Raw genomic sequence first — 25,533 nt, 5'->3', positions numbered from 1 at the left:
TTGGGTGTTTTTGGAATACCCATGTGTGTGATTTAAAATCACCAGTGAATGATCAAGATATCCATCAATAATGTTAGGGGTCAAGAAATTAACCCATTCGTTATACTGACAGCTTGGCTGGATCAACAAACAATGGTGGTGAAGATCCGTATATTATATATATATATATATATATATATATATATATATATATTGCCTTTAGTAAAATCAGTGTAGAAAGAAGAGTATCAAGTACCATCTTCACAAATTCCTTTGTATTTCACAATGTTCTCATGATACAGATTCCTCAGGATTTCAATTTCCTTTTTCAGATCAGCAATGTGACTGCCCCCTGTGCCGGGCTTTAGCGATTTCACAGCAACCAGTTCCCCAGTGTTGTCGCCTTCTGGGTCATACCTACATAGTTCAACTTTTCCAAAATGGCCCTGTGAAATGATGAATATAAAAGGGTACATTTCAAAATCATTCATTTGAGATAAATGAGTCTCCAATCAGTCAATTTAGCAACTTTCTTTTATTGGAATTTTCCAATAACAAGAACTTGTCAACCTTAATTTGTGTACAAATATGGCTATTTGCCCAACGTAGATCACTTTTTAGCACCCCAGAGGAGCAGAAAGTTGAATTGCTTCATTTGACTTTCAGAAAATATTTATGGAACCTTGTTATAATTCTGTGAGTCCTATACTCCCAACCCATTGTCCAGTGTCTGTCAAGAGTTAGTTGTAGACAAATCCGACTTACATAGGAAGAGAAGGAGCTGTTATTAACAGTTATTTCGATTTGGACAATAAAACTGCAATAAACCACACATAGTTCCACATACATATATATATATATATATATATATATATATATATATATATATATATATATATATATATATATATATATATATATATATATATATATATATATATATATATATATATATACTTGCAGTGAATCAACAATTGGATCTGTCCACTTAGAACTACCATGTTTGTAGATCTGATTACCAGGCTAAATAATCAGTATTAGTGTGTATAGGCTACAAATATCTTAGCAATGTGTAAAATCTAACCTATACATCTACTGTGTGCACTTGTTCAACAAAGTAGTATTCATTACTAGGGATGGGCGAATCTTTTCGCCTTGTTTCGCCGCGAAAATAACGCCCATAGACTTGTATGGTGTCGTGCGTAAAAAAAATTGATGCCCATAGACTTTACTGGGCGTTGGCGACATTTCGCCAGCGGCAAATTTTTGGCAAAACTAAACGGGTCAAATTCGCCCAACCCTATTCATTACAAGTCTACATTCATCAAACAAAAAGTATACTGGTATAGATGTAGGGAAGAGGCTATTCTTTCTATACAACTGACATTGAATTATAATCACAGGATAGGCAATAAAACTAACACAAGTGAAGTAGAAAAATGTCACAACAAATCAAAAAATTATTTTTAGCTCAGTTCGTATTGCACTTTCAGGAGACAGTATCGCTAACTATAATCAACTTAACTTATGGACATGCTGTTAGTGTAGCAATACATTTTCTTTATAGTTTTAACAGCTCACCCAATCAAAACTTTGACCTGGGTGTATATAACCTAGGTCCTGTGCTTGAGGGCAAAGATTGCCTATGACTACGTATCTTTGGATACAAAACGCGTCAGGATATGTATGTTTTTAAACTTCTGAAATAAAGTTCATTGTTTTATCCTACGAGTGGTATACGGAGTGCTTGCCATAATTCTTCGAAGGTGCCACAACAAGTTCAGAACAACCTACCTCTCCTAGATCTCTTACTCTCTTCAAGAATCTCTTCTCAAATAAAGTTGGGTCCACTTCTGCAGATGGTGATTTTTCAGAGACAATGTCTGGATCTAATATTAAAAGAGGAAAAATCACAAAGCCATGATTAGTTTTCCCATTTCTAATTAACTTTTATAAAACACAGTTAAAGCTGGTCATACATGCGCTAATAAAATCTGCCCCCATAGACCTAATTGCCAGTTTATTGCCTCATTTATGTTGCCAGCCTATTATCCTGCATAAAATTGTCCAGATATCTGTCAGACAGGTTTTAAAATCCAGTTGAGCAAGGGAGAGACACGAGCAGTGATATGGTTCTCTCCTGAAAGATCTCTGTTATGTTTTGGTAGCCGAGGATGTGTAGAGTATAACAGTGCTTTATTAGCAGATTCATGCAGCCATTACACTTCAACAGTAACATCAACTCTAATACTTTTAATCTGTATAGAAAGTACTATTTATACACAGTATAACTCTTGTGTACAGTGACACCTACAAGCCATTTGTATAAACACCACAATCTCCATAGCCCCCCCCACTTATGATCTAATCATTGGCCTGGGGGACAAATGATTGGGTCAACCTTATCTGACCTACTGTCCCATATCTGCACATTTACTGACCTCTCCAAATAAGCCCATATATCAGTGTATGAAATACATCTACAAGCCAAATCACCTATGATGTTGTGAAAGCAAGTTCAGACATTATAAAACATCAACACCTGCTTAACGGTAACGTAATGCTATGGTATCTAGTTAGGTCTGAAAGTGCAGCCAAATCATTAAAAGGAAGCTTTTACTATCACACAGATGCCAATTTATGAAATTGACAATTAATTTAGCATGGCAACCTACTGTTAACAAAAGATGGGAACACTGACTGATTTCTAAACCATTTATTCTAAAAACAGAACAAAATAATAATAACAATAATCAATTTAAAGGGGTAGATCAATTTTAGGTTAACTCAAACCAACTTTTAAATTGGTCTTCACTATAGTTTATTTGTTTGCCTTCCTCTTTTGCCTCTTTCCAGTTTCAAATAGGGTCACTGACCCAGCAGCCAAAAATAACAATTGCATTGTCATTGCTACTTTTCCTTACTTATTTTTCTATTCAGGCCCTCTGCTTTTTATATTTTAGTCTCTTGTTCGAACCACTGCAAGGTGAACTGGACCCTAGCAACTAGATACAGAAATTTCAAATTGTATAACAGAAAGCTTAATAAATTAAAAGACCAAACTGTCTACATACTGAAAGTTAATTGAACTACAGCTGTAAACATCCTTGAAATCTGGAAACAGTTGCTACTTTATAACATCAATGAAACTATATATTAAGGCTTTAGAATATACTTTATACTTTACTTATCATCCATCTCTGGAGACTAATTCTTCATTGTCTGTATTCAACAAAGGATCCCATGTACTCAGCTCAGCCTTAGCTCTAAATGTGAATATCTGCGCAGAATATCAGTCATGCAATTCAAAGTATGACTTGTCACAGTAGCATGGTACAGATGAGATGTTTTCAGGTTATTCACAACAAATGAGAGCACACGTTGGCATAAAGAAAGTTTCTTACTTTGCTCTTCCAGCTTGTTAATTTCTCTCATGATTGCTCTAAAAAATGGTCTTCTGTTGGGGTCATAATTCATGCAGTGATTTATTAAATCTGCTAACTCTTTGCATGAAGGTGCCACTAACATGAAGCACCCTCCATAAAATCTTTCTTTCTGTAGAAAAAAAAAACAAAACAAAATCATTTTTCAAAATTAAATTCTGCAGAAATGAATGAGTGAGGGTGAGAAAAAAAAGTTGTTTCTTTAAATAAAATTAACATTGGGTGGATGTTAAGGAAGAATTTCCGAATCATCAAGTTAATTGTGCAACTGCACAAGTTGGATTCATAATGCCAGGATCATCATTTTCTGAGTTAATTTGACTGAAAATACCAATTGGGTTTCAGACCATATGAGTGCAGACTAAAATGGATCATGGTCATTTGTAGAAAGATTTGCTTGTTTTGTTATGCTGACCCATTGGGAGAGGGCTGTATCCACAGGTCAATGAAGTTCTTGCCCTTTAAGTATTTTTTAACTTGCCAGATATCAGTCCATTTTGGATTCAACCATTGCCCAGTTAACTGCTACCATAGTTGCGAGTGGCACTTTTTAAAGGACAAGGAAATAAAGTAATTACGAATAAAGTTATAATGAATAAAGTTATTTGGCTCAGTATTAAGTATACTATACAGAGTATAAAATTTAAGTTTACTTTGATTTAAGTCAGTAGTGCTGAAGATTCTGCTCATTCTGGCAAAGTATTTTTAATAGCAAAATCCTTGATCTAAAATAATCTTCTTCTAGTATAATATATATTTGCCATAATTCTGCAGTTTAGGAGTTAGACCTAGACCGCCATTCTGCTCACAAAATGCCAGCCAGGAATTGTGCATGCACATGAAAGAACGAGGGATTGATTTGAGAGAGTCTTCATAATGACAGCACATCACTTATTCAGTGTAAGCAGGAAGACCAAAGTCTGCACATGCGTTTAAGTGCTTTAGTGGCCATATTAGTGAAGTTGTTTGATTGAATGTGGCAGTTGCAATCAAGGAAGTGATTTTTTTAATAAAGTAAAACCTATAGTGAAAAACAAAGTTAGCGTTTAAAAAGTGCCAATGGGTGAAATGTACAGATTTGTCCTTTAAAAAACAAAATTTATAGCATATTTACAGCACAATAACAGTCTAAACGCATTTACATTACAAGCCCTTTTTAAAAAAACTTTGTTAAGCACACTGTCTATTTTAAAAAAGGAATTATGCTGACATATCTATACATAACTATAGCATTCAAACAGGCTTTCAGGAAATATGGGGTAATATGGGGTAAAACCTGTGAAAAGCACCTATTGAAATTCATTATTAATTAGTGAGACTGCAAAAAAACATTAAAAAAATGCTGGAAACTTAAAATGCAAGAATGTAAAAGCAAGGTTTGACTGTATATTATAGTGCATGTATCAAATCTATGGTCTGGAATGCTTGGGGTATGGGGGGGGGGTCTTTCTATAATTCCTTACAACAAATAACACATTTTAAACCTTAAAAAAAAAACAACTGTGTTATCACAATCACAGTTTAATTATTACAGAGAACATGAAAACCAGAAAAAAGAATTGCTTAAAGAGGACTCTATGCAAACAACCTTTTCTTCAAATGAAGATATACCAGCGCTAAAAGCTCAGGGGTAGACACAAAAATAAAAAAGAAATGCAAACACAATATAGTGTAGTAGTTTCGAATCGGATGGAATATATAACCCTTTGTGCAATTACTATACGGTGTGGTTTTGGGGTCTTCCACCAAGGGGTTAAAAAGCCATTCTTCCGTGCTTTTTATAGATAATGTAGCCACCTCCTGTGTGGGGCAATGGGTACTTACAGACGTTTATAATTATCACCAGCATGTAATAAAATCCTTTGTCCCACTCTTGATAAGCTCCAGGTTTCTAAAAAGCATATGCTAAAATCGTGTAAAAACTTCTTTAATAGATTAAAAAGATAAAAACACAGATTGCACTCACATGTGTGTGCTTAAAATAAGCATGAAAAGCAGTTCGCATTGGGGTTCTCAAGTCCTGCGGTCCATTGTAAGATGTTACACTTTGCCTGGCGTTTGTTGGTAAGACACGCGATCTTGGTCCCCCTCTGATGACGTCACTGCTTAGCCGACGCGTTTCGTCTATTGCGACTTTCTCAAGGCTTGTAATTTCTTAGTGCGCACATGCGCCTTTTTAAGACGGAACTTAACCATGGATGCGCATGCGCACCTCTCCTTCACCTGGAACGCACGCGTCTCCATGGCAACCCGCCATTCTACATTACACGATAATGGCATACGCTATTGGGGAGAATTTGTATTAATTTTTCTTGGCGATCTAGGCAGGGTATTTGAAAGGTATAATTTGACAGAAAATCATTAGTTTGGCATATCATTTAGCATATCATTAGTTTGGTATATGTGTGGTATTACAGTCTATGGTTGCCATGGAGATGGTATAACTCAGCGCCTCCAGTCGAGGTTAACATGAGCAACCATGGTCCAACTGGAATCCTTGTGTATACATATTTTGAGGAAATATTCATTATTACAACACTCCACATCTTGCCTAATCATAATAATTACGTCCCTGGTTGTGTATATGACTCGACCTCAGGCTACTGATATTGTGTGGATTTATTTTTTTTTATTTTTTCTATTTTTTCTATAGGAATGCTCTTAGGTTTATATCTATATTGAGGCCTTTGGGTACAAAACTTTCCAACATATGTATCCATTTACTTTCACATTGTAAAGTTTTTCTCACTAAGTTCCCCCCTCTCCATTTGTTCCTTACTTTCTCTAAGCCCCAGAATGTTAAACCTATCGGGCTCATTTTGTGATGCTCTTTAAAGTGTTTAGAAACACTGTGGTTTTCCTTCCCTTTTTTATGTTATTTATATGTTCTCGGATGCGTTCTCTCAATGTACGATTTGTTTTGCCTACATATAATAATAATGCCCTTGCAATAATGCCCTTGCGGCCTCCAAGATGTAGGCAAAACAAATCGTACATTGAGAGAACGCATCCGAGAACATATAAATAACATAAAAAAAGGGAAGGAAAACCACAGTGTTTCTAAACACTTTAAAGAGCATCACAAAATGAGCCCGATAGGTTTAACATTCTGGGGCTTAGAGAAAGTAAGGAACAAATGGAGAGGGGGGAACTTAGTGAGAAAAACTTTACAATGTGAAAGTAAATGGATACATATGTTGGAAAGTTTTGTACCCAAAGGCCTCAATATAGATATAAACCTAAGAGCATTCCTATAGAAAAAATAGAAAAAATAAAAAAAAATAAATCCACACAATATCAGTAGCCTGAGGTCGAGTCATATACACAACCAGGGACGTAATTATTATGATTAGGCAAGATGTGGAGTGTTGTAATAATGAATATTTCCTCAAAATATGTATACACAAGGATTCCAGTTGGACCATGGTTGCTCATGTTAACCTCGACTGGAGGCGCTGAGTTATACCATCTCCATGGCAACCATAGACTGTAATACCACACATATACCAAACTAATGATATGCTAAATGATATGCCAAACTAGTGATTTTCTGTCAAATTATACCTTTCAAATACCCTGCCTAGATCGCCAAGAAAAATTAATACAAATTCTCCCCAATAGCGTATGCCATTATCGTGTAATGTAGAATGGCGGGTTGCCATGGAGACGCGTGCGTTCCAGGTGAAGGAGAGGTGCGCATGCGCATCCATGGTTAAGTTCCGTCTTAAAAAGGCGCATGTGCGCACTAAGAAATTACAAGCCTTGAGAAAGTCGCAATAGACGAAACGCGTCGGCTAAGCAGTGACGTCATCAGAGGGGGACCAAGATCGCGTGTCTTACCAACAAACGCCAGGCAAAGTGTAACATCTTACAATGGACCGCAGGACTTGAGAACCCCAATGCGAACTGCTTTTCATGCTTATTTTAAGCACACACATGTGAGTGCAATCTGTGTTTTTATCTTTTTAATCTATTAAAGAAGTTTTTACACGATTTTAGCATATGCTTTTTAGAAACCTGGAGCTTATCAAGAGTGGGACAAAGGATTTTATTACATGCTGGTGATAATTATAAACGTCTGTAAGTACCCATTGCCCCACACAGGAGGTGGCTACATTATCTATAAAAAGCACGGAAGAATGGCTTTTTAACCCCTTGGTGGAAGACCCCAAAACCACACCGTATAGTAATTGCACAAAGGGTTATATATTCCATCCGATTCGAAACTACTACACTATATTGTGTTTGCATTTCTTTTTTATTTTTGTGTCTACCCCTGAGCTTTTAGCGCTGGTATATCTTCATTTGAAGAAAAGGTTGTTTGCATTGTGGTCGATCTGAGGGAGAACAGGTCATATACCGGCAAAGGGAGTGAACTGCAGAACCTTGGGATCTTGCTTTCTACTTAAAGAGGACTCTATGACAGATGGCATTCCTGCATTTTGGTGCTTTTTGGACAACAGATCCCAATGTACGATGAAGGACAAGCGGTATTCTGGCAGTAACATTACCTCGGCTAGGGTCCGGTCTTTGAGAGGCACTTCTCCATTAAAACAGATTTCCCATAATGTGGTTCCAAAGCTCCACTTGTCAGCAGCAACACTTAATACTCTGGAATCCTCAACACATTCAGGAGCAATCCATGGAATCCGCTCTACCCGCTCTGAAGGAAACATAAACCATCATGTAAATACATATACCTCAGCTGGGTATACATGTAAATGTAACTGTTTGGTAAGACTGCCAAAATAGCAGATCCTTCCCTGATTTGGGGTAGAGATTATAGGTCATTGGGGGTTGCCTAACAAACTGGATTCCCTTAGCATTTCAGTCTATTCCCATCCTAATGGTGAACCAGAGGGCTCATTTGCATTATTTTAGATGGAGATAACCTTTACCCACTCCAGATGATGCTTGCCATTGCACATAGTGGCAACAGGGTTGTTTGACTCAGATCACCCATAAAAGCCAATATATATTTTGGTGAGTTGCTTCCAGAGACAGTTGGGAACTCAGCAGTGAGAGGACATGTGATTTTAGACACAGTGCTTGGATAGACTTATAGGCAATATAGTATATGTATAGCTTGGTAGGGAATCCTACAGTACTAAAACTAGAGATAAAAATAATTGACAGTTTCGGGTTATCTCCCTCGAGTACATGAAAAATGATTGCTTTCACGTCACCAGTTTTTTGCTTCTTCTGTACAATAATACCCTACCTTGTCTTGTTAACACAGTAATCGGGATTCCAGGATCACTGAGCTTTATGAACGGACCACAATCATTGTCAATTCCTTCTCTGGCCAGTAAAATATTTTTAGTGCAGACGTTTCCATGCACTAAATCTTTATCTTCCTGTTAAAGAAAAGGCAAACGTTAAGCAATTATTACATGTGTTTTTCTACTGGGGCAGACCTGACGCCACCCACCCTCACCTGCTACTCACCTCTTTGGTGTCAGAGCGGGTCAGGAGGGTGCATTGCTATTACATAGAGCAGCCATATATAAAACCTAGGCCTAATTATTGTTCCAAACTCTGTGGCCTTGCTCAGTATGTCTCTGATCATTTTAACATTATGACTGCTAAAATAAAATCTCTATATTAATTTCTAAGTCTGGAAAAAGTCAAACACAGAGACACACAACATTCAGTGTTGCTTCTGATTATCCAGAGACTGTCAGGCAATGCTATTAGCAGGGCACACCAGGTTACAATACCTTCACCATTGTTGCTGTTTATACATTAAACAAGGAAGCTCCCTCCACATCAGAATAACAACAATAAAAAAATGGATGGTCTAGTTAATGAACAGATGCTAATTGAGGTTGCACAATTTGATCTGTAATTTAACAGAGCAATTTGGCATACATGCACAATGACTATTGGATGTCAGCAGCAACACAATGTACATTAATAGCTGTATTGATTCTCTGCCTGATGCCCTAATTGCTTACTATTACTCATGTCTGTGAAGATGAAGGGTAAGCAATTATTAGAACAGTAACCACATTCCACATCACTGATAAAGGGGAACTTACTGAAAGAATGCCAGGCTTTATGACTACACAGTTTGCAATGTTGGGCAACTTACAGACTTAACAGCAGAAGTGACAACCAGTTGGTTTTTCTGCTGAAACAGTTAATTCTCAGAAAGTTGGGTATCCTGTCTGCAATTTTGATCATTTTGGATAAAAAAAAAGTATACTTCATTATCATTCTGAAGTTCTACTCTCATATAGAAGCAACACACACAATACAGGAAAATTAAGCCCTACAGTCTATGTTACCATTATATGGCACATTTATAAAGGGTCAAATTTCAAATTCATTTGAGTTTTTTTTTTTTTTTTTAACTCTAATGAATTAGACTTTACTCTAAATTTGATTAGGGGGTTATTTATTTAAAAAAAAAAAACGTAATATCTCATTAATGATTTTACCGACCTGAAATTTGACCAAACTCTATTCGAGTTTTTTCACCGAATTCTACTGACCTCTCCCATTGACTTATACATGAATTCTGCAGGTTTTAGGTGGCGAATAGTCAAATTCTGAAAGGGCCACAGTATGATAAATCTCGAAAATCTAATTTTTGAAAAAACTCAAATTGAGTTTGGATAATTCCCTAGTTGAATTTGACAGTTTTGACCATGAAAAAAAAAAATAGAAAATTCAAATTTTCAATTTGACCCTAAATAAATCTGCCCCTGTATGCAGAATATTGTTTTATTGAACTATTAAATATTCCTTGCTTTAGTCATGCACTGCAATCACAAAAACAACTGTTAACCCTCTCACATCAAGATGCCCTATCACTGGTTATGGGTCGATACATTTCACTGTATCTGACCTAAACTAATTCTATCCTAATATCTGCAGATGCTATTGGCCAATATGGTAATTTCTGCCCAGCACAGAAGCCAGTGCAACTAGCATCAGAATTTAATAATCAGTGTTGTAGTATCAGCTCATCTGTTCTTTCTACAGGGCTGGCCATTAGCTCACAATGTAGATGGAACACCCATTGTTACTGCTACCATTTATTATAGTACTCTCAGTAGAGGATCTTTGTAGCTGCAGCCACATGAAACCTGCATGTCTAGCATTAAAGGAGAACAAAACACTAAAAAATAATAAGGTTAAAAATGCCATATTTTATTTACTGAACGTCTTGTACCAGCCTAATGTTTCAGCATCACAATAGCAGCAATGATCCATGACATCAAACTTGTCACCATCTTAGAAAGTGTCTGCACACTCACATGCTCAGTGGGCTCTGAGCAGCTGTTGAGAAGCTAAGCTTAGGAGTCGCTGCAAATTATCAAGCAGAAAATGAGGTTCATCTGTAATATAAGCTGATGCTACAGGGCTGATTATATGATTTCTGAGCAATAGTAATTAACTATATCAAGTACTAATTAGTGTATATTTCTATTCTGAATAAACAGTATATTGTGCATTGGTCTCAGGTAGCTAACAGCAGCACAGAGCATGTGCAGTGAATCAGCAGAACTGAAGATGAGGAGCTACTGGGGCATCTTTGGGACCACAGATCTTCCTTGCTAAAGGGCTGTGGTTGCCTTGGTCTGGTACAGGAGCCCAAAACATAATGTACAACATTTCTAGCCTACTTCTTTAGTTAGGCTTTAGTTCTTCTTTAAAGCCAAAAGGAGTATAATTGCAGAATGCAGCAGCTCTTATTCCAATAGGGTCCCTGTTTCTAGAAAACCATCCTAGATCTGGTCTGCTTTAGAAAACATGCTTACCAAGTAGCTTAGGGCACTAGCGAGTTGCTTGGCAACTTTAAATTTCCATGGTGTTGTCAGAACATCACTTTTACGATGCATGAACAGATCAAGGGGGCCAAAGTCCACAAATTCCTCAACCATTATATCTGTAACAATAATAAACATTCAAATTCCAGTTAACAATAGCATCTCAAGTAAAGGACAGCGTTTCCAGTAAAGGATAGCGTTTTTCACAAATCACGGACAAAACCTCCTTTTTGCTGTTAGCTTTGACTTGTATGTTGGATCTAAAAGGTGCTTCTTCTTCTTGAGATGGGTCACAAAGTTTGCCATTAATGGTCTGTAACCGACTTAATTTGGTGATAATTTATTACTCATTTTGCTCTAACTCATACGTAAAATTAACCAAACTTGTTTTAATATTACCCCAAGCATTCAGCAGTAATGGGGATATGTTTGAGGAACGTTACGAGGACCCTCTAAGAGTTTCTCAGTCCTATACTGTACCATCAACATTATTTTGAAACTGTGTGTGGATAAAGCACTGTAGGATGATAGTTTTGCACACACAGTCTTTGATTCTGGCGTGAGAATGCTGGGTTTATGCGTGCATTACATTCTTGCATTACAGATTTGTTTCCTGTTAAAAACCATAACATTAAGAATCAAACATTGTTCTTTTGACTTACTTTCGACATCTCTGACACATACACCGTGAAGCAATACAATGTGCTTGTGTGAAACCTGCCTCATCATACTTGCAGTCTCAAAAAATGCCTAATAGGGAAGCAGAGGCAAAATGGTAAATTCATTAAAAAAATGGAAAGCTGCTGTTCAGTGGTAGGTACTGTATAACCGGTGTCTATTTGAGTATTACAGACTAAAGAGTAACCAAAACACATACCAAAGAGATGTCTCTATGACTTGGATGCAGCACTTTTAGTATGACTTTTATCTCCTTTTCTGTAGAATAGCTCTCACTATCATTGTCATCTTTGTAGTTAAGTTTTCCAGCATAGATTTGGGTCCTAGTTCCTCTACCCAAATGTTCCAGCTACAAAATAAAATGCACAGATAAAGGCATGCAATGCTTCACAGGCTTCAGACGCCAGTTTTGATAAAGAGATTTCTAACCTGCAAATCCAGCTACAATTAACAGCCCCCACTAGAGATATATGATTTTCTAATGATGTTGCGTATTGTGCCTCAACACCAGATGGTTTGGTTAAAAAGCAAAATCAATGTTTCTTTTTATAGTCATACACACACAAACACAATTGCAGGCTACGATGTTAAAATCCTGGAATACATTTTTTTTTGTTTCCTGAATTAAATTTATCACAGGAACATTACCACTCTGTATACATTCTCTCTTCTAGAGTAAAATCCCATGACCCTAGTCTGCTCACAAGAGGCAAAAATCTGCTTCTGTAATTAATTTATAGCAAGAAATCATTCATTAAAGGGATACTGTCATGGAAAAAATTTTTTTTTTAAAATGAAATGAATCAGTTAATAGTGCTGCTCCAGCAGAATTCTGCACTGAAATCTATTTCTCAAAAGAGCAAACAGATTTTTTTATATTCAATTCTGAAATCTGACATGGCGCTTCGAAATTCGAAGTATTTTTTATTCTATTCCTTCACTCGAACTAAGTGAATGGGCCCCTTAGTGTTTTGGTTGTGTACTTGCAAGTGACTCTCTATCCTGAGTGTACAAAGCTGTACAGAGAACTGGGTGAATAAGCCATGTACCAGCCTGTCAAGTAGGCTTGCTGAATGGGTGTACAGTCACTTTAGCGGTGTTTTAACTAACTAAAATAAGTAACCATGTTAGTCATTTGCTTAGCAGACTCTATAACAGGGAAATAATCCAGCTGTTGTGAAACAACTCTTACCACTCCCCTGCCTACTGCATTTTAAAAATGTGTACACAAATGACTGTCTCCGCACTGTGGTTTCACTTCAGTTACATAATCTATAAAGTATCTGTATAGTTTATATGTTTTAAAAGATTTGTTGGTGCTGGTTTGGGCATGTGTGAGAATAGGCAGGAAAATAAGGTGGGGTGCATCCTCAAATTCTACCACAAGATCAAGTTGCTTCTATTTACGCACACCTATTATACACAAAAAGGTGTCATTTTTTTACATTCAAAACACACAAGTATTTCTGCTATTAGTGCCACTGATTATAAAATAACTTGTTGGTCCTTACAGTGTTTGCACTCAACATTTTGTGTGCTACAGATGGTAGAGCGTACTGGGGCTAATTTATCAACACTGGGCAAATTTGGCTATGGGCAGTTACCTATAGCAACCAATCAGTGATTAGATTTTTGAAGCCAGCTGCAAGTAGAACAATGAATGCAGCAATTTTATTGGTTGCCACGGGTTACTGCCCATGGGCAAATTTGCCCAGTGTTGATAAATGACCCTCTGTGCGTTATCTCTATTAAATGTGGAATGCAAGTTGCCAGGCAACTCACAATCTCACTCAGCAGAAGTCATTTGTCACTCACCCCACATTCTCCAATGGTCAGAAAACACAGAATTTCATAAACTGCGTAGATAAACTTGAAAATGCTAACATATATACAGTACCACAGAAACACAGTAGCTGATCTAAACTCAAAAATGAATGGCGTTTGGTTGGCTACTGAGAGTCAGTTACACAAGTGTTAACTATATACAGAAAGTGTTTAGGCACTCTGGGCCTTCCAAAACTGTTGAACTGAAAGCCTGCTAATTGTAGCCTAAAACTGTCTGAAACTGCTAATTTAGTAGAAACCCCTTAAATACATAATTTATGTAAATTGCAGGTAAAAACACATTTTTTTTTGCATTTAGCTCCCTTTTAAAAGACAGATGTTCATCAAAGTTTACTCTAGGCTCAAAAACTTGCTGTTACACTTCCATAAGATCCATACGAAAGCCAAAAAATGTCCAAAAAAGTTCTGACACTAAAATTTGTATTCACCAGTATAGTAATGCACCAGTTTGCATGAAAGTGTAGATGTTGTTAAGGAAATAAAGCATGTAAAAAATAAAAAATCCTGGCCCAACTTTTGCCTCTGACAGTCTTTATTTATAGACTTGCACCAGCCCACTTTGGTAACATCAAAAACTGAAGGGTTGGGTCTATAAATACCAACCACTCTCCAAGTCGGGTTGGGTCGGGTGCATATCACTGCTTCCCGTAATTTGGAGCTAAACTACTGAGAAGAAAAAGGCTTGTGTAATGAGTGATGTTAGATCTGATAAGACACATGAAATTGAATTCAAACAATTGAAAAACATGAATTGAAAAAGGAAGAACATGACTCACTTGTGTGATTTCTTCTTTCAGTATTCTATGGAAACTCAGCTGACTCAGGTGGTAGACTGGTTGCCACTCTAATGCTTTTTTTGTTGCGACCAACAAGTTCGAGATTTCTAAAAGAAAAGAGAAATGAGTTACAATCAGTATGTCTGATCACCAGAATCACCAAAATTTAAAGAACTCAAGATAGAAGTTGAATTTGTTTTCTTTTTTTTAACTCTCTTGTTTTGCAGCCCTGCTGAGTTTTCAGTAACAATCAGTGACTGGCCAATCTAAGAATTCATAAATAATTAAGAATCAATACATAGTTGAATAAATGGATTAGGAGACCCTTAAAATTCATATACACTTCTGACCATAATTTCCTCACAACTCATATCATCTCACCAGAATGACAACTTTAGAAAGTGATTAGATATTAAAATTATAAAACTGTTGTTGCTTTAATTTGACACCAAATTGCTTGCTTACTAATGTGATACAGGTTTGTCTCTTCAGGCAGCTAATCCAGTATAAAGCAGCATAGTCGATGCCATAGAAGGCAAAAGGTAAAACTGAATTACTATGGTAATACTATCATAAACTTTGATAATCCTAATCCTCCTTTACTGAACAGAAATTGTTTAGAAAAGCCATAAAATGATTATGACCTATTGTAACTGCTGCTAGCATACCCTGCAAAGATGATGGCTGGAAATTTTATTCAGATTCTCTTGTATATGACAGCATTAGCCGCTTGGGCTATTGTAGAGTATTGGGTGGCCTGCCATCCCAACTAGCTTTTCACCCATTCACTACATCAGGGACTATAGATCACTGTACCCTAAGTATCCTCTGATGGTTCAGTTATAGGGAGCAAGCTTTGTCACTGTAATCTGTGCTATACAAACATGTCTATTAATTTGCACTGATATAAATGTGACTATATGTTTCCATATGCAACCAAATTACATCTACTGTCAGCATATTAGTTATCAGCATAATTAATGTTGATTATTAGCCCATGTGGAAATATTAGTCAAATAGAAAAAAGAAAATAATGCCAAAATAACGTCTTTCACTGGTTATCTAATTAAGCTGTAAAAGACAAGATAGCAACTTTCTGAAGCCACAACATTTGGTATTTACAGTATATCGGACAACTCATTATCTATCCAAATTGGTTTCGTTTGGCTTCTGGGAATCTCCACCACTCACAGAACTGCTACGTGGTGCATTATACTGGCACAATTTAAATGAAACTAGGGGATTTCAGGCAGTTATAGGCTAGGAGAAACTACAGCAGCTCTGACAGAAAAAAATGACTATAAAGAATCCAAGTTAAACCAATTATCCCACCACCAAAATAACTTACTCATATAGTATATATGGGGTTTTTATTAATACATTACCTCTTGGTTTTGGTGGAGAGCATTTTTTTAATGTAAAGCTGACATCATCTGTCTTGAGCACTTGCCCTTTCAAATGCTTCATCAGATCTTTCAGTGAGTCAAATTCTAGATCAGGACCAAGTAAAGAGTATCTCCCTTTTTTAACTTCAATCTGAAAGTTTTTGTACTGTTTCAAGCATTTGGAATCATACTGTTTGAAAGAAATTAGAGAAACAAGAACTTATTTACTTACTAGAAATTAAATATCTTGTTACTTGATATTAGTTTATGCACCCGTATGGATTATCTTCTGATACTCATTAACTGAGAAATAAAATGCTATGAATGATGCTATGCAAAGCCCAACATCCAACCGCACAAATGAAAGTCAACAGAAGTGTTTCCCCTATGGAACTAGCCTTTGACTTGGCAATGCTGTAAATGTAAGATGATTAGTGCTGAAAAACTTTATGGTGAAGCCCACTGGATCTAAAACCAAAGGCACGCTCAGTTAGGGTCGACATCTCTGGAACCCTCCATTTCTTATCACAAAATGCAGCATCATCCTTTATTGGTTGAGTGTCCCTGGCTTAACGAGACGAGAATGTCAGATAACTTGGACAACAATTTAAGAAATGTCAAAGGAAAGGAAAAAGTTACCTGTGACATTTTACTGCATGCCACCGTCATAAGTATATTGTTAAAATCTGTACAGCTCCATCTCAAGACATACATTCCCTCATCACTTCCTTCTTGCCGTAATTTGTTTATTGCATATTCTGTGCTAAAAATATAATGGGAAAACAATTTGTAATATAAATAAATATATATTTTTTAACTTTGAGACTTAATAATAGGTAAATATATTCTCTATGTAACAAGGCTTTATCTTTCATGTATTATTATGAAACACATACACACACACACACACACACATATGGTATGCACCAATATATTTCACAGAGCTTTACATCAGAGCCATATTTACATTATACATCAAACTATTGATGTGCCAAATCAGTTTGTATTCGGACAAAAACCAAATCCTTCACAAAGCAATTGACTGAATGTTGAACCAAATCTGTACCCAACTGGAATTTCATACTTAAGGAAAAAAATACAACTACATTTAGAACAAAACTGTGTTGCATGCAGTTGTCCTAAGACTTAGAAACTTTAAGGGTTTGGATTTTGTTTGGCTAAAGACTTCTGAATGATTGATAAATGAGGAACTTCATTGTGAAAAGCTGCAGGCTGGAACTACACTATTTTATTTTTATCACTCAAACTTTTATCACCTTTACCATCATCACTTATTTTATCTTCATATAGTGGTTTTTATCTTGTGGAAATGAATCACATTCTTTTGAATTATTTTAGCAATATCTGTGACAGTACTTACACCCTATTACAATGTAACAATGTTGCTTAGTTAGAGGACAATAAATGGACAATCCTCTGTATAAACAGGATATATTTAACATTTAAGAAGGTCACAAATTTGGTTCTTTCTGATTTAAATGTACACACTTTCAAGGCCTACCATATTGGTCCATGGCATCCATTTTTAATGTTATTTACTATCAAAGGTGGAGCAACATCACTGCAGAGGTAATGATGTGCATCTGCTGTGAGACGGAAGTATCCATCAATGAGTGCAGCGAAGGAGAGTGCCTCTTCTGGCGTGGAAAGCTTCAGCTCCTAAATATACCAACAAAGAGGAATACATTTCAATCCGTACCTCATGAGGGGTTCCAACCAGGACCAAAACTGCAACATATTCCAAACGGTATTAACATTGCATTCAAGTTGTGAGGAATTAAGAAACTACAAATAACTTAAGTCAAATATAGAACTGTCTTTATGCCATTTTATACATATTTAATTTAAGTTTGCTGCTGCCATAAAGTGTAAATATCATGGAGATACGATGACAAGGGTCATAATACCAGTGCAAGTTCCTATTACATCCAAAAGGTAACTTTAAAAAAAGGTTCCCTTGGTTAATAGCAAAATAGCAGTCAAATCTCTAATCAATATGGCTTAAAAATATTAGTAATAATGACCAGGCTGGCAAAAACTAATTTGTTCCACTAATTGCCGCTGAATTTCCCTCAATGACGGCAATGGCAAGGATGTCTTTTGTAAACACTTCCTCCAGTGAACCTTGTAAGCTCCACTGGAGCAGGGATTGATATAAATGATGTACAGTCTCTGTAAACTGCTGCGCTATATAAATAACAGGTAATAATAATAGTGGCAATGTGCAATGGCAACACACAGTTTTCACAAAGGTCCTACACCTAACAGTGGTGGGGACTGTGTCTGAGATCTGAACTAAGAAGGGAGAGAAACATCCATTTTTAAACAGGTACATCAGGCCTGGGTAGATTAAACTGATAAGCTAAATATTAGGCTAGGCTTATAGATGTCTATTTAATAGTATCATAACTACCGGTAGCACACGGGGTGCGACTGCACCTGGGCCAGCCCACCAGAGCCACTGCAGTGTGCTATAAGGAGAAAGGAAGGTAAGATTGTACATGTCCCAGTGGGGGGCCCAGGCACAGTCCCCTAGTTACGCCACTGTTCTTTCACAAAATAAATAAATATCAGGAATTTACAGTTCTAGTTTATCACTCCTGCACATTTACCATGCTCTTGTTGTCCTGATTATTAATTATGACTGTATCCTCCTTTATGACAATGTGTGTGATTTCAGGAAAATACGAGAAGCAGTGCCACTCATCTTTTGATTTCCCCTTTTTGTCTGAGTTCTTACTTTTGCTTTCTGTTTTTTTCCACTTTATTTTCCTGTCTTTTTCTGATGCGGTACACTGAAATAAATAAGAAAAATGTATGAAAATAACTCTAAAATTAGCCAGCAGCTTTAACGTCCAAATATTAATCTGCTCTACTCAATGCACAAAATATAGCACCTACAACGGCTGCACCAGCCAAAAGAAATGTAAATCTAGATTCCTTTAACTGATGCCTATTTATTAAAGTTATACTGTCATCAGAATAAAAAAAATCTACTTTTGCTGAAAGGCTGTAAATTGTGTATTTCTAAACCAATAATTTGCATTGTTTCTTTTTTAACAGGGGGGAATGTTTTTTATGGTGCCCATTCTATTTTTCCTGTCTGGTTGCTATGGGTTACTGCTCCTGCGAAAACGTAACACCTTTAATTACATAACCCATTTATCTGAAAGGCTCACTGGCCTTATTAATTGCTGCTTCGAGATGTCGGTAGCTTATACAGGTATTACATTTAATAATGACACTTTCTACAGACAGTGCAGACATTTTCAAAAGTGCACAAACAAATATTATATGGGAATATGGGAATTTTCATTTCCTGGTGTTACTAGCAATTAGTGAAAGAGACATAAAAACTTGTCTGAGACAGAGGAGAAATGAAGTCAGAATCAATATATGCATTATTACTATTGCTGTTATTATTATTCAAGCTTGTAATGTTATTAAAATGGTGATTTAAAAAAGGGGTACTTTAAAAGCATACAGTCAACAAACTGAAAAATATATGATAATATTGTATAATTAAAAACATTGGCAGAAAAATGTAACTGAAAATGTTACAATCATATTCTTGCAAAGTGACAGGCAGATTCCACTCCTATCAAAGTATGCACATGTGTTTAGTAAGGAATCCAAACATAAAATGTTCTCAGTTGGCAAAAAAACAGAGCAACATGAGAAATAGAAAATGGTAGTTCCTAAAAAAATAAATGTGAGTATTTAAAGGGATACTGTCATGGGGAAAAATTTTTTTTTCAAAATGAATCCGTTAATAGTGCTTCTCCAGCAGAATTCTGCACTGAAATCCATTTCTCAAAAGAGCAAACAGATTTTTTTATATTTAATTTTGAAATCTGACATGGGGCTAGACATATTGTCAATTTCCCAGCTGCCCCAAGTCATGTGACTTGTGCTCTGATAAACTTCAATCACTCTTTACTGCTGTACTGCAAGTTAGAGTGATATCACCCCCCTCCCTTTTCCCCCCAGCAGCCAAACAAAAGAACAATGGGAAGGTAACCAGATAGCAGCTCCCTAACACAAGATAACAGCTGCCTGGTAGATCTAAGAACAACACTCAATAGTAAAAACCCATGTCCCACTGAGACACATTCAGTTACATTGAGAAGGAAAAACAGCAGCCTGCCAGAAAGCATTTCTCTCCTAAAGTGCAGGCACAAGTCACATGACCAGGGGCAGCTGGGAAATTGACAAAATGTCTAGCCCCATGTCAGATTTCAAAATTGAATATAAAAAAATCTGTTTGCTCTTTTGAGAAATGGATTTCAGTGCAGAATTCTGCTGGAGTAGCACTATTAACTGATGTGTTTTGAAAAAAACATGTTTTCTGATGACAGGATCCCTTTAAGATAAAAACAGTTGGTAATTATTTTCCCCTTAAATACTTACTGTTGGCTTCCGTCTCCAATTTATTCCTGAGTTTCCAGTGACAGAGACTTCATAATGATGCATACTGTCATAATCACCGTTATTGAAACCATTCTGTTCATTCTCAGATTTGATAATCAGGTGATTTGTCTCAAAGATTTCTGCACCATAATTCGTGGTTAATGTCTCCATGGTTGATAAGTATTTCACCTTTAGTTCATGCGGAGAAACGCTACTGTCACAAAGGGTTTTACTGTTAAATTCCTTGAGAAAATTCTTAAAAACATTGTTTATCCGCATTCGGGTTAGGAAATTCCTTTGTTTGATGGTTCTGTTCAGCATTTCTGGAATATATTTCTTGTATCTGTAAATTAAGATATCAAATTACCATATAAACGCTTGGTCTCTAACAAGGGTCTGAATTATATTTATTCCTAAGAACAAACATTACATTTAGTTTGGGCGCCATGCCAAAAAAAAAGCATTGCATTTTGGCTTTTGTTATTCTGACCCTCTTGGGTTAATATTGGCTTGCAGGTTGAATCAATGAGATCTAACTTTCAAGAAAAAATTTGCTAAGATATTATTACTTGTAATATGGCGAAGTAATTGAGATCAAGTGGATCTTTCTCCCAGAATCAAGCAAATGGTGTCATTTACTAGAAAATCAGTACAGTTTATCCTTAAAGCGATACTGTCATGGGAAACAATTTTTTTTTCAAAATGAATCAGTTAATAGTGCTGCTCCAGCAGAATTCTGCACTGAATCCATTTCTCAAAAGAGCAAACAGATTTATTTTATATTCAATTTTGAAATCTGACATGGGGCTAGACATTTTGTCAATTTCCCAGCTGCCCTTGGTCATGTGACTTGTGCCTGCACTTTAGGAGGCAGGCTGCTGTTTTTCCTTCTCAATGTAACTGAATGTGTCTCAGTGGGACATGGGTTTTTACTATTGAGTGTTGTTCTTAGATCTACCAGGCAGCTGTTATCTTGTGTTAGGGAGCTGCTATCTGGTTACCTTCCCATTGTTCTGTTGTTTGGCTGCTGGGGGGGAAAAGGGGAGGGGGGTGATATCACTCCAACTTGCAGTACAGCAGTAAAGAGTGATTGAAGTTTATCAGAGCACAAGTCACATGACTTGGGGCAGCTGGGACATTGACAATATGTCTAGCCCCATGTCAGATTTCAAAATTAAATATAAAAAAATCTGTTTGCTCTTTTGAGAAATGGATTTCAGTGCAGAATTCTGCTGGAGCGGCACTATTAACTGATTCATTATGAAAAAATTTTTTTTTCCCATGACAGTATCCCTTTAAAGTACATGTAAAGTCTACATTTTCCTACCATGTATATAAATTGGGCATATCTTCCCCACCAAAGCCACATCAGTTTTACTGCATAGATACCCTCCATTTGCCAGCAATATAACATTTTCCTAAAACAAATAGCAGCTTTCACCCGGCGTCCATTTTCCCTCTCACACATCATCAGTCACATTGACATCCGCAAACAGGACATGTATGCTGTAAAGTTCATGCAATGTAGAATGCAGGTTTACACAGCCACAACATACTTTCATTAAAAGTTCTGCTGGGTTAAGCACTGTAATGGTTAAGCTGAACTCAGGAGAGGTGGTTAGGAGAAAACAAAATATGGTCAGACAGCTAGAGCAGTGTTCCTATGGGAATCAGCAATGCTATCTCCTTATTGGCTGTTAGACTGGAGAGTGTGTTTAGTGATCTAAACTGAGAAGAACTGAGCATGCTCATAAGTCAACAGCCAAAGCAGGGCTTAGTGGGTTAGAGGAGGAGAAGGATTTCTAATTGATTAAGGGGGATGCTGCAGCCTTACTGTTATCCTTTTAACAACCAGAGTGGCAGGTATCTAAAGATTTCAAAGAGGCTGTTCACGGATGATATTTTTGTGGAGGGGTTTACATGTCCTTTAATATCAACCACAACTATAGCCCATTTGAAAGAAAGGCAATGGATAACTTTGGGGCTATTTTAAAGTCAAAACCAGTACTATAATAAATATAAATGTAGCCGTTATGTACCTATGGAGGTAGACATATAGTTAAATATGGCAAGAAGGCACAAGTTTACACCTCAGAACAAACAGCCTGCATGGAACAAAATCGGTTTATATCTTACATAGAAAAATAAACAGTGGTCAAATGCCATTCATGTCTCCCTATGGAACTATAAAATGAAAAACTTTTCTCATATAAAAATGGATATTTGTTGCTATGAAATAGCTTATCTATAGGTGCTCAATGAACAAATACAAACTTTAAATGTAAAAATTTGAGTAGGAAGCCAATGAATGTGTATGTATCCCTTTACATATTTTTTCATCAAAACATAATAAACGCATCAGAAGCTGCAATACAACATAAACACTCTACTTATTTTAATCTACGTCACTAACCCGATGTCCTTGGGAAGATCATGAAGCTGTATATTCCTTTTCATGGCATAATGAGAAATTGCCAAAACTGCCATTCCCAGACACTCATTCTCTATTTCATGAACCTCTTGATCATTTTTTGGCTCCCTGACTGGAGCTAGGCATTTCACCAATTCATACTGACCCTAGAAATATAAATAAGCATATGTTAGTAAAAACCTTAGGGATCAATTAACAAAGGTATCAGAAAAACAACAAATTATTAAAAGGAGATTTCCACCCAAGGAAGTCAGTTCTTCTCCGTGAATCTTTCATAAATCATATGACTTTAGTTAGAATAAGTAGCACAAAGAATATAAACAGCCAGATAGACTCTGCTTTCAATAGCAAATACATTTACAAATAACTTGCAAATACATTTACAAATAAAACCATGTAAATATTTTAAACGAGACATTTAGTCAAAAGTTGCTTTCCAAGGAAAACACCTCCCTTTGATATAAGTTTACCTAGAACAAATCTGCAGTGAAAGTGTAAATAAAATGGTTTTAAAAGTCAGCAGTACAGAAATCTACTCTCTTCAGTGTAGAATGAGCAACAGGCATGGTTTAGAATTTTCAGGAGGAAGGTGTCATCACTTCTAACATTCAAATGTTAGACCGAAGAATGGTAAAGGGGCGGAACATGAGTAGTTTTCTGCTCTATTCAAAAAAGTGAAAGGTATTATAGTTATCTCTTCAATTTTAGGTTCTATACTATCTATGGGCACAATGTATAAAATGAAGGTATACATCCCCTAAAAAAGGGAATGTCAAAGAATCCGGATGTATAGACTCGGCAACAGCAAGGCATTTATTGTACCTGTGCAAATAGGTAATCCAGCGAGCTGGCATCAAGAAGAGGGGTGCCTTCCTGGTTTTGCTTTTTATCATAACCATCTCTTTTTTTAGGATAATGTCTCCAAACAGATGCCTCATTTTCATTTGTCCCATGCCAGTTTGTAAAAATGAACCTTTTGAAAAGAAACAAAATTCATCCAATCAAGTACTGTAAATGTCCCACTTATATTATGAAATGTCTGTAAACTGATTAAGTTATTTAAGACAAAATGGAGAAAATAATATGATACAGTCAACAATTATCTTCTTTAGTAATAAAGAGTATATGCACTTTTTATATTTGAGAGAAAAAGACAAAGGTTTAAAGTACACTGTACTGTAAATAAATGTACCCCAACAACCCATAAAAAAATAAAAACAGCAGTTTCGCCTTTACTATGCGTCTCAAGCTCTCAGCATCAATAACTCATAAATCATAAAGGAAGACATAACCTGTACAAAGAGTTGCTAAACACCACAGAAAAATATAAAGCAGAGGAGAATGAACACAGTAATAAACTACAGTTTTTGTTAGCTATATCTTTATAACATAACTTGGCACAAAAACATATGCTTGGTTAGAGTATTTCCTGCTGTGGTCTACAACACAGGTACAGGTAGATCAGACACAAACGGGAAGGATACTGAGCCGTGCGGTTGTTATCACAGAAATAAGGTATGCAACACACCAAGCATAGACTAGTTAAGGCACATCCCTCTCTGGCCACCCACAGATACAGGAACACTCAACAACATACGCAGGCTACTTACTGCTCTAATTGTTGACATACACCAAAGATAAAACACAGACTAGTTAATGATGTCCACACACGCACCGATATTTTATACAGTGCATTTAATTTATGACTGAAATATATGCTTTCTGGTGCATGTATTTGCAGCTAGTTGAATTGAACACTGTTGACAGGCCAAAATGTCAAAACTGCCTAAATCAGTGCTGTCCAACTTCTATGGTACCGAGGGCCGGAATTTTTCCAATCTACATGGTGGAGGACCGATAACGGAAGCCAGTGTTAGCCACTCCCTGTTTTTAAACCACACCCATGTTACCACTAGACCATGCCCACATTAATAGCACACCAAAAAACCAAATGGTTGGTGCTCACTGCAGGGATCAGGGCCAGAACTAGGGGTAGGCGGCTGTCTAGGGCGTCATCATTGAGGGGCGACTTTTTTCAAGCGTTTATTTAATTATTTGTTTCAGTAATCATGGTCACCCAGTTGGGTTGAATCCATCTCCTTCCCCTTCTCCCTCTTGCCGGCAAGTAATAGCACCTTCTGTGCGGTGCACATACACGCGTCAATGACGTCACTGATGTGTTGGGTGAAAGAGAGAGTCAGAGAGCTGGGGGGCTGCTTGGTGTGGCTCTCACTGCTCTCAGCCTTGCACAGTTGCACTGAACTGAAGACATTCTCTATTACTGTAAAGTGTGAAGCTTCCTGCTGGCACAGCCAGGTACAGATTTGGGGCCCATTTGTTTGCTGTTGCTGCTGGGCTGGGCGCTGGCACAGGTACATAAATACTCTCTTTATTTAAAATATTTACCATCAACTTGTCTTTTGCAACCTTCTACTGCTTGAATTTGTAGTGTTGTGATTTCTGTGCTTGTCAGACTGTTGGGAGGCATTTTAATGCTTCTTGTTATTACCCACGACTGCTTGATGTGTAATTTTTATTTTTTTATTGCTTTTTATTTCTGTATTTGACATGTTTGTTGAAAACAATAAAAATGATTTAAAAAAAAAAATAAAAAATATTTACCATCATGGTAAGGAGGGAAATAGTAATGCAGGACAGGGGGGCACTGATTGAAGCTCTTGCCTAGGGTGCCGAACTACCTTGTGCCTGCCCTGGCAAGGATGTCACTCATATGTGAAAAAAGCTATTAGTGAAATGATCTGCCACTTGGTCTATACTGCTGCCTGT

General features: G+C 36.7%; 1 protein-coding gene across 1 annotated transcript in view; it reads right to left on the bottom strand.

Moving 5' to 3' along the window:
• The window catches only part of jak1.S (Janus kinase 1 (a protein tyrosine kinase) S homeolog), a 61,687-nt gene that overhangs the window by 11,841 nt on the left and 24,313 nt on the right, over positions 1–25,533 (bottom strand). Inside the window, 16 exon segments of the mRNA NM_001093393.1 lie at positions 236–425; positions 1,774–1,868; positions 3,384–3,534; positions 7,934–8,085; positions 8,644–8,779; positions 11,192–11,319; positions 11,863–11,950; positions 12,078–12,227; positions 14,500–14,606; positions 15,885–16,074; positions 16,524–16,647; positions 17,407–17,564; positions 18,518–18,700; positions 20,316–20,658; positions 22,729–22,892; positions 23,569–23,719. Of these exon segments, the coding sequence (NP_001086862.1) occupies positions 236–425; positions 1,774–1,868; positions 3,384–3,534; positions 7,934–8,085; positions 8,644–8,779; positions 11,192–11,319; positions 11,863–11,950; positions 12,078–12,227; positions 14,500–14,606; positions 15,885–16,074; positions 16,524–16,647; positions 17,407–17,564; positions 18,518–18,700; positions 20,316–20,658; positions 22,729–22,892; positions 23,569–23,719 (2,510 nt within the window).

This window comes from Xenopus laevis, chromosome 4S (genome assembly GCF_017654675.1).
Source record: "Xenopus laevis strain J_2021 chromosome 4S, Xenopus_laevis_v10.1, whole genome shotgun sequence".
Lineage (NCBI taxonomy): Eukaryota > Metazoa > Chordata > Amphibia > Anura > Pipidae > Xenopus > Xenopus laevis.
This window is presented reverse-complemented; position numbering and strand designations above follow the sequence as displayed.